Below are 14,782 nucleotides of genomic sequence, written 5' to 3'. Positions count from 1 at the left end.
CATAAGTGATTGTATTGTTCGTTGTTTGGTTATAAGGTATAGTAAAACGTTTTTAACTTACTAATAGTGCAAGTACAACGAGCGAAGCCTACTGACTGTTTAAATGACAGGGAAAATATACTTATCATTTACAAATAACATATAAGTCAGTATTATAAGGTTAAAATACAAGTGGTTTGAATTAAAATCTCTACCCTTGGGGTTCCGGGGTATAAACTTCATGCACGTTGCTTTTATTACGTGCATACTTGAATTCAACGCTAAACTTTTAAAATTTTCACTTGGGAAAAAGGGCGTAAAATGGCGGAAAATACCTTGGAACTCAAGCAAATTGTTGACGCACGTGGAAATAATCCCCTTTATGTAGTTATTGTAGTGTTGTGGTACCAGCGTGATGTTACTCGTAGCTCTTACAACATTATATTAATACATTATGCCAAGAGGTGACATGAAGAAGACGACGAGCGAAGCTCGCTCGCCTAGGTATCTACTATCATATAATTAATGCTCATTGTTTAGTAAATTGGCTCTGAACTAGTATACAACGCAAGCCTTTGTGTATATGCAGGTTATTTTATTAACATATTTGTTAACATATGTATTTATTAATATATTTGAGGAACGAAACACACCTAAGTAGTAATAAACTGTCTATAATTAACTGGAATACTTCCTTTCAATTACAAAACAATTATATTATAAAATTACGAATTAAATCATAAGAGTTTTATGCGATGACGATTCTTTTGGTCGGATCCACTAATAAGTTGATTTTATAAACGTTTATTATTATACGTCGTATAAAAAGAAAAGAATGCTTCTTAAATCGACAATTCAATATATAATTTTCAATATATAAGATTCCTTCAAATATAGTCCCATGCTATCTTCTAAACTGCACTTTGACTTTACGTTATAAATATCAAATCAAATCAAATTAAAAATCTCTTTACGCAACAAATAGTGCATATGTAATTATTATAGTGTTAGGTAGGTACCATTTGACCAGAATTTAAATTATTATTTATCGAAAGATTGTATTAGAATGGCTGATCAAATGACCACAACATCTTTTATATTATCCTGCTATCTGGCACGGTCATCGGTACCGCCACGTGTTGGTATTGTCGAGCCAGACCCACGTGCCGCCCGCCCGACCCCGTCTAGACTTACCGCACCCACCACGCCATATGTACGGTGTATGACCGAAATGCACAGACGTCCAAAGACTTTATTAAGAATATAATGAGACTTTAAAGTAGCGAACATTACATATATTACAGCATATTTATATAATTCTGTTATCTGGCACGGTCATCGATACCGCCACGCGTTGGTATTGACGAGCCAGACCCACGTGCCACCTGCCCGACCCCGTCTAGACTTACCGCACCCTGTCTTATGAATAAAATGAGACTTAAAATTAGCAAATATTTGATTATGATTGATTTAATGCTATTATTATTGCATATAATAAACCAATGTTTTATAGACTATATTTCAATGGTTTAATAAAACCTATATAGTTCAGTTTAATTGCAGGAAAGTCTTTTCTTGCAAACCTACTACGGTCACCAACGCACAACCGAGCGCGGTGACTTGGTGAGAATCCGTCAAGTTCTGCGAAGATTATACCTCACTAATCCCTCCGTAAACCAAATGTGAAATTACGAGTTCACTTAAACACGTGTCGAGTACTTTACATCACCGGCAATTAAGGCGTGAAAGCACTAATGCGGATCATTGTGAAGTGGCACGTCTGTTCTTCCCCAGGGCCGGTCATCATTCCATACAAGTTCGACAACAATCGTGTTACTAGACTCGTATCTAGACTGTCGTTATCCCCACGTTTCTACCATTTCAAATGTAAATTGCACAGAACATAACTAGCCATTGTCTGTTTATAGAACAACACAATGCAAGCAATTGGCGAACGGAGATTTTAGCATCACAATGACTAACTGCCACAGCTTTACTGTTCGTCGCAAATAGGCGTAACAACAACGGACATAAGTACGTCTTACGTTATGTCATCTTGGACCTTACAAAATCGTACGCTAAATACATTTCACGCGGAAACCTTGGTGTCAACGTGTGAGTGCGTGCCTTTGTTTCAACAAGAGTGTGTAAGCGACAAGAGAAAATTGATACCGCGCTACCATGGTAATGTCTCGTCTGGCCCCTGTCACCACACTATTTGAGCCGTTTAGATCATCACATTTAATATGTTGCAAGTTGTGTTTTTATTAGGCTTGCCAAGACAGCCAAGTTCTGAAAAAGCTATATTTTCTTTAATCGTATACATACCTTATGAATAGCGTCAGTAGTCACACACGTACCGACACATAAGTGACAGGTAAAACGTTTGAACTTTGGCAAGACGAAAACAATTGTTGATTATTTTCCTCCACCATCAGGGTCGAGTACTGTTTTCCTTTTATGTCAATGGCATCATATTCTAATGGACATATTTGTACGATCGCAAAAGATACGAGAAAAACTGACATAACGTAGTATTTTTATCATGTTTGTTGTAATTTTAATAACTTATTAAATAAGTAGATATTAAATAAAATTAAAAACCCGACTGCGGTTATATAAAAAAACAATTGAAAAGTATTGCCCCTATTTACCCCCTTAGGAGTGGAATTTTCAAAATTACCTGGTTATTGCTCACTTACGCTATATAATAAATTGAAAAATTCTAGAATTCGTAATTTTAGCGTTTGTACCCTTTTGTTTTCCTTTATTTGGGTACCCTACTCGATAGGAATTATAAATTTTTAAACGTATTATTATTTCGCGCCAAAAGCCCATCATTTTGTTTTTAAGTTTTAGACCACAGACCTATATCTAAATAGATGACACATGTACCTACCTTTATTTGTATGAAAACCAAGCGTGCCACTTTTTTCCGATCGACTGACACTTGTCAAGAACGTTTTAGAGATGTGGATATGGAATTCTCCGTCAAATAGAAAATCGATTCAAAAGTCGTGTCGATTCTTCTATAAAAATCGATTTTAAAATCTAAAATTAGAAAAAAATAAAAAAAAAGGAAAAGTTGAGCAGAAAAAAATTCAGAAATGATCGATTTTCAAGAAATCGATCGACTAGATTTATTTTACTAATGCTCTGCGAATGTTGTACGAATGCGTGCCATTTTATACGAGTAAAAAGTGGTTAAAAAATAAATTTTAAATTTAAAAGTTTTTTTTTAAATTTTATCTTATTTTGTACAAAAATGTGGTAGAAAATAGAAAAATCTCTCTAATTACATATTGGAAATAAAAAAAAAACTTACAGTGATTAAAGTATTTTTTTATATAAATTTAATTTACTGATACAAAACATAGATACATCAATACCTTATACAAAGTTGTAAAGATATCGCTATTAGATTGAGATGCGTCGATGTTGCGTTGGCGTACTCGTAATCACGTTACACATGAAAAAATCCGCCGAAATGACCACGACAACTCAAAGATACCATATTTGATAATTATGTTATAAATTATTTGATTTTCTTATACTAAAAAATTAATCTTCTATCTGGCCATGATCCAGCCATAATGAATTCATTAAAATGAGCAGAACAAATTCAGTTTTGTTTGATTGGGACCAATATTTATGCCCGGTCTTTAATCCATCTCTCTTTAACCTTGACATCACTTGGAAACCTGTAAATTTAATGGTAAGTATTTTGAACAAAATAATTAATAATTAATAAGGACGGGCACAGCTCCCTTACAAAGATCATTAAATCAAACTGTGCTAACCAAATTTCACTAGTCGATGTTTTAAAACAGCCCAGTTTTTCGACTACAAATCTAAAGAAAAAAATAGAACAAAAAGTTAGCGATGGCGATCTTAAGGGAGCTGCAACTCTCCTTTTTTCAAATGACACTATTGCACCTGACTCTTTTGAAACTATTTCGGCCCTTAAAGATAAGCATCCGTCGCCTTTACCATCATTTCATCTTCCAGATCCACCTAATTCTGATGACATTTGCCTGCAAGTATCTAGTAAAGAGGTTTTGGCTGCGTTGATGTCCTTTAAAGGTGGTTCTGCAGGTGGCTTGGATGGACTATCTCCACAACACCTTAAAGACCTGATATGTAAATCTACAGGTGACATCGGTAGAGCCCTTTTGGAGGATATCTCGCAGCTGATAAACTTCATGCTTGCAGGTAAAGTTAATAATGAAATTACAGGTATTTTATACGGTGCCAATTTATGTGCCCTTAAAAAAAAGGATGGCGGAATTCGTCCAATAGCTGTAGGCTGTACTTTCCGCCGTCTTGCTTCCAAAGTCTGTTGCAGACATATTTCACCTATAGTGTCGTCAGAGTGTTCACCTGTGCAATTGGGCTTTGGAAGCAAGGGAGGGTGCGAGGCTGCTGTACATGCCACTCGAACTTTTCTTTTAAATAATGGAGGTGAAGTGCTGTTAAAGTTAGACATTAAAAATGCATTTAATTCGATTGATAGGGGCGCCTTGCTAAAAGCAATTAAATCTTCCGCTCCCAAAATTTTCAATTATATTTGGCAGTGTTATAGTACCCCCTCAAAATTAATGCACAAGAATAACGAAATAGTTTCTTCTGTTGGTTGTCAGCAAGGCGACCCACTTGGGCCGGCCATTTTTAGTCTAGCCATACACCCTATAATTTCACATCTAAATTCTAAATTTAATGTTTGGTATTTAGATGACGGCACTTTAGGAGGTGAAGTAAATTCAGTAATTTCGGATCTAAAAGAGATAATTGAAAAGTTTTCAGATATCGGTCTAACTATTAATTTTTCAAAATGTGAACTGTATATTAATGAAACTTTTAACAACTTACAAAATTCTGATATTTCTGTCAAATTTAGTGAAATAGCTCCTGGCATCAAAATTTTAAATAAAAATACACTTCAACTCCTTGGTGCTCCAGTATTTCTAGAGTCTGTGACAACGCTCATAGATCAACATATTCAGAAATTCAATGATATTTCTTACAGACTTTATGAAATCAACTCTCATATGGCTTATTTTATTATTAGAAATTGTCTTTTCGTTCCAAGGTTTACATATTTATGCAGATGTAGTCCTATTTTCAAATTTACAAGTATTCTAAATTCTCTGGATTCACTTATTAGAAACACTCTTGTCAAAATTCTTAATTGTAATCTTTCCGAATATGCATGGTCTCAGGCTTCCCTTCCTATTCGGTACGGAGGTTTGGGAATTCGCAAAATTTCCAGTGTATCCCTACCGGCGTTTTTGGCTTCTTCACATAGCACGCAAAGTTTAATTGACAAGATACTACATAAAATGTCTTTTAGTAATCCTGAAATTGCTTATGTGAACGAAGCCGAAACTGCCTGGACATTGGCCTGCCCAGGGCAAAATTTTCCAGATGATAAAACTGTTCAGAGATTGTGGGACGAGCCCATTTGTAAATTATACCGAAAACAACTTTTAGACAATTCACCAAATCTTTCAGAGCGGGCTCGTCTTTTAGCAGTCTCTGAAAAAGAGTCAGGTTTTTGGCTGCAGGCTTTACCATCATACAATTTAGGTACGTTTTTTGATAATATTTCATTTTCAATTTGTGTCTGCCTGCGTTTAGGTTTGAAAACAAATGAGCCACATCGCTGTCTCTGTGGTGAAAATGTCAGCCAGTATGGCCACCACGGACTGTCTTGCCGCCGCAGTGCTGGTCGCTTGTCGCGTCATGCGTGTGTCAACGATATCATCCGAAGGGCCCTTGTTACCGTCAACGTGCCGGCTTGCCTTGAGCCGAATGGTATTGCACGTGACGATGGCAAGCGGCCCGACGGTATGACTCTCGTTCCCTGGAAACAGGGGATGTCACTTGTATGGGATGCGACTTGCGTGGATACGCTGGCTCCATCCCATATTTCAGTGACCTCGACGCATGCAGGTGGTGCGGCAGAGGCGGCTGAATCTCTGAAGCGGCGCAAATATGCAGCCTTGGGGGAGGGCTACATATTTGTGCCGTTTGCGGTAGAGACACTGGGTCCGTGGGGGCCAGAAGCACGACGGTTCTTCAAAGAAATGTCGTCGCGTCTGGTTGACGTTTCTGGAGACCCAAGAGCTGGTGCGTACTTTGGCCAAAGAATAAGTTTGGCCATACAACGTGGCAACGCGGCCAGCATTCTTGGGACTCTACCGGGAGGCAGTGATTTGGACTCATTGTTTTATATTTAATTTTTTTATATTTCCTTAAGTTTTAATATTTCTTTTTTGTTTAAGTTATATTTTTTGTATATACTGTATATAGATTTATAATTTGTAAATAGTTAGATGGATTATATTTTCATTTACTATTACATTTCCTATAATTATACATCAATCGCAAATAACTTAACATAAACATGTAATTAAAACAAAAATGTAATTAAAAAATACTTAAACGTTACACGTTTAACAATTCAGTTAAATAGTTACAAAATATTTATTAAGCAAATATTATTCATCCATTTCCAAAATCGATTAAATAGTCGAGAACAAGAAACTGGCATTTCCAACACCAGTTACTCAATTTGAAATAACCAATGACAATTGTCTTTGAGCGACGAGAGCAAATATCGATCGTTTTACTTTTCATTGCGGGTTTTAATACATAAGATTTATAACTTTATAACCAAAACTGGCAATGTACTATAAATTATGAAAAACACATTCGGTTACTAGTTGTCTTTGTAAAACCACAACAAATTTTTAATAATTTATTATAAAATAAATCATACATATTTTAAGAAAAAAATTACTTACCCATAAAAGGAAATATTTTCTTTATCGCTGCAATATTTTCTTGTGGAATTTGTACAATTTATTACCGCGCAATTCGGCATATTTATTGATGTTAATTAACATCCGATGTCAACAAATGTTACTTTCGGACTAAATGAGATTTCATCAAAGTGAGTTGAATCCACCTCCTTATTTCGAGGTTTAACCATGCTAAATCGTACACATGCGCGATCTATTTAAATATAGGTCTGTGTTTTAGACACTAATCTGTATTTAAGACACACACATGTGTATTTAAGACAAATTTACGTTAACTATCGAATTCTATCCACTAGTTTGGAAGATTTGAAGTAATAAAGAAATTTACAAACATACAAAAAACGGGTTATGTTTTCCTTGAAAGTCGGGTAGAATACGGATTGGGGACAGAGATGCGTGTGATTGGGTCAGGGATCGTATTATTATAAAAGAAAAGTACCATTTATATAATTATGGTATTGTATACATCATAATGTTTTTATTGTAAAATTTGGTAGAGGGAGCGCGCGGGTTTATACCCCGCACGCGCGTCTCAAACGCGTAATTTCCATCCTATCGTTTGATAGATACTTTTCGTATCAAGTGTTCCAAACGCATACGGTTCTTGAAGAGACTGCAGCGGATTTAAACACGCGTGCGGATCGAACTCGCGTGCGGGTAAAGGAAAAATGCCTTGAATAAAATGCCGAAATTTTATTCATACCACACTATTTATGAAATTCATTCTATGCATTATAATTATATAAATCTAATTAAATATTGTATATAGCTACGTGTACTTGCCCTTTTGTTTACGAAGAAGACATACAAAAATCGTACGTTTTTTTAGATTATAGTAGGAGCAGCCGGGCATGCAGTCCACCTGATAGTAACTGCCGCCCATGGACATCTGTAATCAACCCCAGATAGGATTAGATATTCCTACCTGAGGTCGGTCACAGATGCGCCGCTACCCTTGAGGACGAAGCTGGAACGCCTCGAAAAAGTATGTCTCCCTTACCACACCCTTCAAAACAGAACACAGCAGCGCCTAACACTGCTGTTATTAGGCAGAAATAGGTGTGGCGGTGGTGCCGCCGGAGTCGGACTACATAGCGTTCTACCACCTTTCAGTACTTAACGACGAGATACCGTATTCTGTTGTTACTTCATTAATAAGGCATAAATAGCCAATTACATATAAACAAGTTTTAAAATTCATTTTGAACGGAAATTTCTGGAAATATATTTTTAATGTGAAATACAAAACTATTCTCTTATTACTTTTATTTTTTATGATTCACGAAGAGTGACTTCGATAATTTATTATTATCCTTAAGAACCTTCTTACAAATATTAGTAAAATATTCATGTTTGAAATTTGGCAATTAAATAAACAAATTTGAATATGAGTAAGTATACAAATATTTATAAACATAATTAAATCGAATACGACTCGACTCGATGCACAACAAGATGGTTCAGCTACGTCACTAGTATACATTACAGCCAATATAATTAGCTAGAGAGTTCAAGAGTTCAGCGTTCAAGGCATATAAGCAAGGTAAAGAAGGTCGCTGCACTACTTTACTGACATTTATAAAATGATGAATTATTTTTTATCCTATTGCATTCGATTGACATGTGTCATTATTTTTTGATATTTTTTCAGACCCTACTTAGAGGACATTACTTAATAAGACACTATATGATCCGCGTAACACATACAATAGTTACACCTTTTACTTTATGTAAAGTTGTAAAAACCGCTCTGAGACCGTATGGTACATATACGGTATATGGTACGTAATATTGGAATTCTCTATTGGAAAAGTACGGGACTATCACTGTAATCAATTTAAGTAATAATTAGCCCTGCGATTCAATGTTCAACTACGTATTAAGTTAGTCAATCATTTGCAATAAGTGTCATTTATTGATTGAACTACTGAACACCAGGGACTGTCGTATCGGTCGTCACAATGTGAACCAGTGTAATAATTATGAGTATATAAGTGTTCCATATCTAGGAAGAGTTTTCTGTAAGATCTAGATTAAATCCTCCGAGACGGCCCTGCAGTAATAATACATGCGACTTTATCGCTCTTTGAATACGCACTTAAGCTTATTACACGCTTTATATTAGCTTCACTTGTATGTTTGTCAGTGAGTAACTCCGTATGACGCTTTGTGGATGCTTAATGTGAACAGTAGTATAAATAAAACAATAATTAATAATTAAAGAAACTAAAGAACTCGTTTTTATAAGAAATTCAACGTAAATAAATAAATATATATATATATATATATATATATATATATATATAGTTTAAAAAAACTAAAGTACGCGCTTTTATAGAAATCAAACTAAAAAATATAAAATAAACTTGTATTAACAACCAAAAAGTGTTGGTCCTTCTGCTCATGTCTGTCAGTAAAATATTTATAACTACCGAGAGTGTGCACCCCACGCTTTAATACAATTTTTCATTAAAATTTTTGTAAGTCTATTTTATATTTTTTATATTTTAAAAGCGTGTACTTTAGTTTTTTTTAACTATATTTATTAATTTATATAGCAGCTAATAATATTACGTTTACAGTAAATAAAGTACATATCTTTTAAGTTATGAAGGTGAAGTAGTTCATAACAAATACTGCTAATTCTTTAACCGCGCCCCAACATACTTTCGTCCTTTATTGCACGAGGATCGCAAAGAATTTTCTTCTAAATAAATAGGGCACTATACGTTTAAACTATATTGCCTGACTGACCCGCTTGACCGAACGATGTAATAGAAGTGATTACCCGGCACGTTGCATGAGCGTAATAAGTTTCTTATGACCATACGATCTATTTGCCGCAGACGAGACTTACTGATGGACATGGTAAAGTGAAATGGAAGTGAAACACTACACACCATTTCTGTGCTGTATATCACTTATACAGAATAATTAAAAAAAAAAAAACTATAATGAATTTATGATTCGACCGGGGTGTTACCATATACCTGTGTGGGTTATACATTTCGTTGTAAGGATGAATTCTGGCTGATTAGAGATTACATATTGTAAACTCATTATTCCTGAAAGGCTTTTTATGTAATAAAATATTTAATAACAATTCCATTATTTATTTTCTTTAAAAATCTATTCTATGACATCTTATTCTCTATAAACATATAATATCCTTCTTTCTTTTTATATAATTTGTCGCTACATTATTACTCACCAGCAATTAAATGGACTCTTATTAACATAAATTAACTAAAAAGTATTGTCATGAAAATATACCCTTACAATATCAACTAACCATACTAGTCCACAGGAGTAGCAACGTAGTACATTTTTTTTATAATATAGGAGTAGCAGACGAGCATCTAGTCCACCTAATTGTAAGTGGCTACTGCCGCCCAAGGACATCTGTAATCAACCCCAGATAGGATTAGACCTGTGGTCATCCACTGATGCGCCGCTACCCCTGAGGACTAAGCTGGAACGCCTCGGAAAAGTATTTCTCCCTTCAAACTAGAATACAGCAGCGCTTAACACTGATGTTATGAGGCAGATATAGGTGGCGGTGGTGCCGCCGGGGTCGAACCACATGGGTTCGACCGTCTTCAACTTCTATATTCACACACCTACATTTTCATACTTAGGACAAAATCTAGAAGATTTGAAGTGTGCGTCAAATTGAGGACTTCTTTTTATTTCAATGCCTGTACTTCTTATAGCCAGATATAAGGGAACCCCACACAGGACAGTCAAATCAAATATATCACAATCGTATCGTAATCGTACGAGTAATCTTCATAGGATAAGGTTAAAAAAACACAAAGTCTACGTAGCCGAGGCCAAAGCCAGATGTCAAAGCCCGATTGGAATACATTTGTATAGTAAATCGAACCCAACCGAACCATTTACTTAACTGTTTTCGTATAATTCATTAGGTTAGTTTGCAACAAATTAATTATTCATGCAACTGTTTATTTTGGAGCTTCCCTTGAAATATGGCGCTATTGCCGATATAGATCCCAATCAGCGACGAACCAGGACATTGAAGTTTGTAAAGCACTTGGAAACCCTCAACAAGTTGAACAAGTGTTATCTAATTGTAATAGCTAAAAAATACAACTCTTCCTAGGAAGTTGGGTTGTAAAATAAAATGGTTAAAATGACTTTTAACCATTTTATTTTACATGCACAGCGCAGCAGTCACCGTTTCCGGTACGATCCCAGACCATTCCCTACCATGAGTTTTCAAAACATCCCACAATTTTACGTTACGTTTACTCAATCCATTATTCTGTTCCGTTTGCTTCAGTAGACTGTACAATGTAAACGTAACAAGAAGTAAGTGCTTCAAGTTTTTTTGTCTGCCTCACATGTTCGCAAAAAAGAGAGACAAAACATAAAGCGCCATTTTGTCAATTTAGACATTTAATGTTGCGTTACTGACACTATATTTCTGATGCAATCTGCTAGGGGCGATGATTGGAAATTGTATATTCCCAAAACAGTCATATTTTTCAAAACGTAAAAACTCATGGTAAGGGTACAGAAAATATATCCAGGCGAAGTAAAAATTGGGCTCATTTCATGGTCCCGAATCCAGGTACACATACAGAAAAGAAGAATAGTCAGGTACTGGTTTTGTTTGTGTTCCTTTCAACAACGACACTGGGAATCGTAGTGTGAAGCTTGGATGTAGTAATCATTATTAGGTATATAATGTAGAGTTAATATATAATTTCATCGATAAGTCGTCATAGTGTGTTTATGGTTGACCGTCATAGGGTTATGATATACTGACGATGTTCGGTGTTGTAGCGAAACACGTGTTGGTGGCGATATACTGGAGGAGTATATTTTATTTTGCATGCGCACCAATCCTTTATGGGAAGGCATAACGCACGATTATTAAATTAAAATCATCATACGTATCGGTAGCTTACTGTTACGAATCTTTTATCGTAACTTTGTAAGCATTACTATTATTAGATTTTTCCACTTACAAATCTTGAAGGTCACACCTATTTCTACCTAATAACGGCAGTGTTAAGCGCAGCTGTGTTCCGGTTGAAGGGTGTGATAAGGGAGAAATACATTGCCGAGGCATTCCAACTTAGTCCTCAGGAGTAACAGCACATTTGAAGCCGACCTCAGGAAGAAATCTAATCTTATCTGGGGTTGTTTACAAAATATGTCTATGCGCGGCAGTAATCACTTACCATCCGATGGCCTGCATGCTCGTCTGCTATTCCTATATAATAATAATAATAAAAAATACTATTACGAGACTATCTCGTTTGTAATACATCTCAACCTTACAAATAAAATAAAGGTGTCAATACTGTACATCAAAAACAACAAAGCAACAATGAACTAGCAGTAAATATCACCAGCGCTAAAGGTCAACAGTGTTGGAAATCCACTCGTTGTCACTTTGAGTAAAATGCATTCTACTTACTGCTGATACAGTTTAAACGGTTACGTTTGATGTTGTACGCGAGCGCAGTAAATGTGTTTATTGTGCCTGTCTTGTCAGATTAGATTATTGAAAGGAAAAACTTCAAAAGAACTAATTAAACATTTGAAGAACATAGACATACCATGAGACCAAAACTATCTTCGGGCATTTACTTAAAATATTGATCACTTTATACTTGTTACTTTGAAGTAAGTAACGAATAAGCAGGATAGCTATTATACGTGGGTATATATATAAAATATCATATTACTATATAGGTATATTATTGTTTTACAGTTTATAATACTTCAGTGCACACATGCAAAGTTTTAAACCAGTCGTAAAGGCCGATGCGATCGTAAAGCGCGGTGCAGTGGGAAAACGCATAAACTGTAACTAATTTGATACGGACGTAGTAAACAAATGTTACGAATATAGTCACTGGTATCTCGGCTAATACGTACTTTGTTAGGTTACAATGGAGAATATTTATACTGACAAAAATACAAATCACAATCACTACAAATATAGCCTCGCGGACTAGGTTTCCTATAGCTAAAATTACCACTGATACTTTTTTCGAAGCTTATGATTATTGATTGTTAGAACCTACGATACTGATAACAATTAACAAAAAATATAAATAGCACAAGATCGTAAGCGTTATAGCGCGACCATCACATTGAGATGTATCGATAACACCCACACGTTCACATACATTACATTATTTTTTTGTCCCTATCTAGTGATGCTTAACCTTAGCGAAGATACTTATTAAGTTAAACCCCGAGAATACTTTCTATCACGAAGTTCCTAGGGTGACGAAACCTTTAATTACTTCCTTAATAATTAATATCAAATATAGCCACAACGAAGCATGGCCGTATTTAATCCGCAACTGGCAAGGCGAATTTACATAAAACTCACAATCAAAAAGTGCCTTAGGATGAACTTATCTCAATGATTTTGTAAATGGCTTGTACTTGAAATGTAACATAAGGGAATACTTTCTCAATTATAACTATGTATTTATTTATAAAAAATTATGTTACAATAATAATAAATCAAAATGCGCACGAGCACCGAAAAGGTTGAGAGCATCTGACCACGCGGACCCTATACGGCGAACGGGTGCGCGACAAGACAGGTTCCATTCATACGAATATATTACGTTCTTACTGCATACAAGTAACGAGTACAGTTATAAAGACCTTGTAGAAGGATACATAATGCATGGCGTAGTACCTACAACGAGCAGATGCCCAAATTAAGGACGTAATGTTATGTTCGCAGAAACATACATATTACATGAATACGGGGCTGTTTCTGTTTTTGAGCGGGCAACTCTTACCGCTATATACAGGAGAGAAATGAGCGACGTTTGTGCAACAATACTTTAATAAACTTCTATAATACTCGTACACATTCTGCGTACAGAGTGACGCGTGGTACGGTCCTCATATTTGTTCGACACGAAAGTTTCGATGATAAATTTCGGTTTCCAATTTGTTTTTGGGTCTATATTTATGTTTATTTACAGTAAATATTTTCGTACTCGTGTTTGTAAATATGAAACTGAAATATCAAACATCACGTAGGTCCACTATTGAAATAGGTGCAATTTATTTATTTAAGCATGCATCAGTGGATATATTTTATATCAATACGGAAAATTCATAAATATTATATCATGATCATAAGAGGTATACTGATAAAATAATGTTATGTTTTTATTCATATTTATAAGTAAAAGGCGAGGTAGCATTGTTTCTTAATTAACTTTTTATGTCACGAAAGTGGAACAAAGGGAATAGGTGTCTCCTTTGTTCTTCAGTATCCGGGTTCTTGGCAGAGTTATACCTCCAGTAACCCGACACCAATATCTTTCGAAAAGATATTATATCCACTGTTTATTAATGTTGAGCTGACGCACCAAATATAACTATCAATATATACTATTATTGTATAAAAGTAAAAGAAATAAGTTATTTGGTGTCTATGTTCCAATCAAAGTGAGCCTTTTTTCATAATGTTATTTTTTTTTATAAAAACCTGGGCCGTTGGAGCCATTGAGTAAATTAAAAAGTACGAAAGATTTCAATTCTTATGTACAAGTACTTCTTGTGCTTTTATTTTATTATTTGATTGACTCATTGATCGTAATATCTTCATCAATGTATACAATGTTTGTAAATTATACAAATACACAGTGTTTTATTTTTTCGCAGTTTTCATGTGTGTTCAATAATTCTCTCACGCTGGCCGAGGGGGAGGCTTTGATGCTCGCTCAAGCACCCTCGTTTTAGGTGACTAACATGTTTTTAGGATCCATCATAATCTCTTTTGATATTTACGCATAAAACATTTAACTGAAATATATTATTTAATTATTTTATTTTATTATTATTTGAAAAACATGCAATATTTATTACACACAGTAATTTTCACATAGACATAACAAAAATCAGCAAAGTTTACACTAATATAATATGATACATAAGATTTTAAAGATGCAATTGTTTACATTGTT

The 14,782-nt window shown here is 35.0% G+C and overlaps 2 protein-coding genes across 4 annotated transcripts in view; one reads left to right on the top strand and one right to left on the bottom strand.

Moving 5' to 3' along the window:
* Positions 1-14,782, bottom strand: part of LOC140743732 (uncharacterized) — a 180,270-nt gene that overhangs the window by 74,813 nt on the left and 90,675 nt on the right. The window lies entirely within an intron of this gene.
* LOC140743174 (uncharacterized) lies at positions 4,050-6,218 on the top strand. Its single transcript, XM_073074229.1, has 3 exons — positions 4,050-4,191; positions 4,711-4,819; positions 5,087-6,218. Exons 1-3 carry the CDS (start codon positions 4,050-4,052, stop codon positions 6,216-6,218), a joined length of 1,383 nt encoding a protein of 460 aa, XP_072930330.1.

The sequence above is a fragment of the Epargyreus clarus genome, unplaced genomic scaffold (assembly GCF_041222505.1).
Source record: "Epargyreus clarus isolate Ecla_fem2 unplaced genomic scaffold, WU_Ecla_fem_2.2 ptg000007l, whole genome shotgun sequence".
In the NCBI taxonomy this organism is placed as follows: Eukaryota; Metazoa; Arthropoda; class Insecta; order Lepidoptera; family Hesperiidae; genus Epargyreus; species Epargyreus clarus.
This window is presented reverse-complemented; position numbering and strand designations above follow the sequence as displayed.

What these genes read in the sequence shown, in the direction of transcription:
- LOC140743174 (XM_073074229.1), top strand. Translation starts at nt 4,050, where the DNA reads ATGTCCTTTAAAGGTGGTTCTGCAGGTGGCTTGGATGGACTATCTCCA. An exon ending in GATAAACTTCATGCTTGCAG is followed by an intron (nt 4,192 to 4,710) that starts GTAAAGTTAATA and finishes TTTGGTATTTAG; the next exon opens with ATGACGGCACTTTAGGAGGT. An exon ending in AATTTTTCAAAATGTGAACT is followed by an intron (nt 4,820 to 5,086) that starts GTATATTAATGA and finishes ATATTTATGCAG; the next exon opens with ATGTAGTCCTATTTTCAAAT.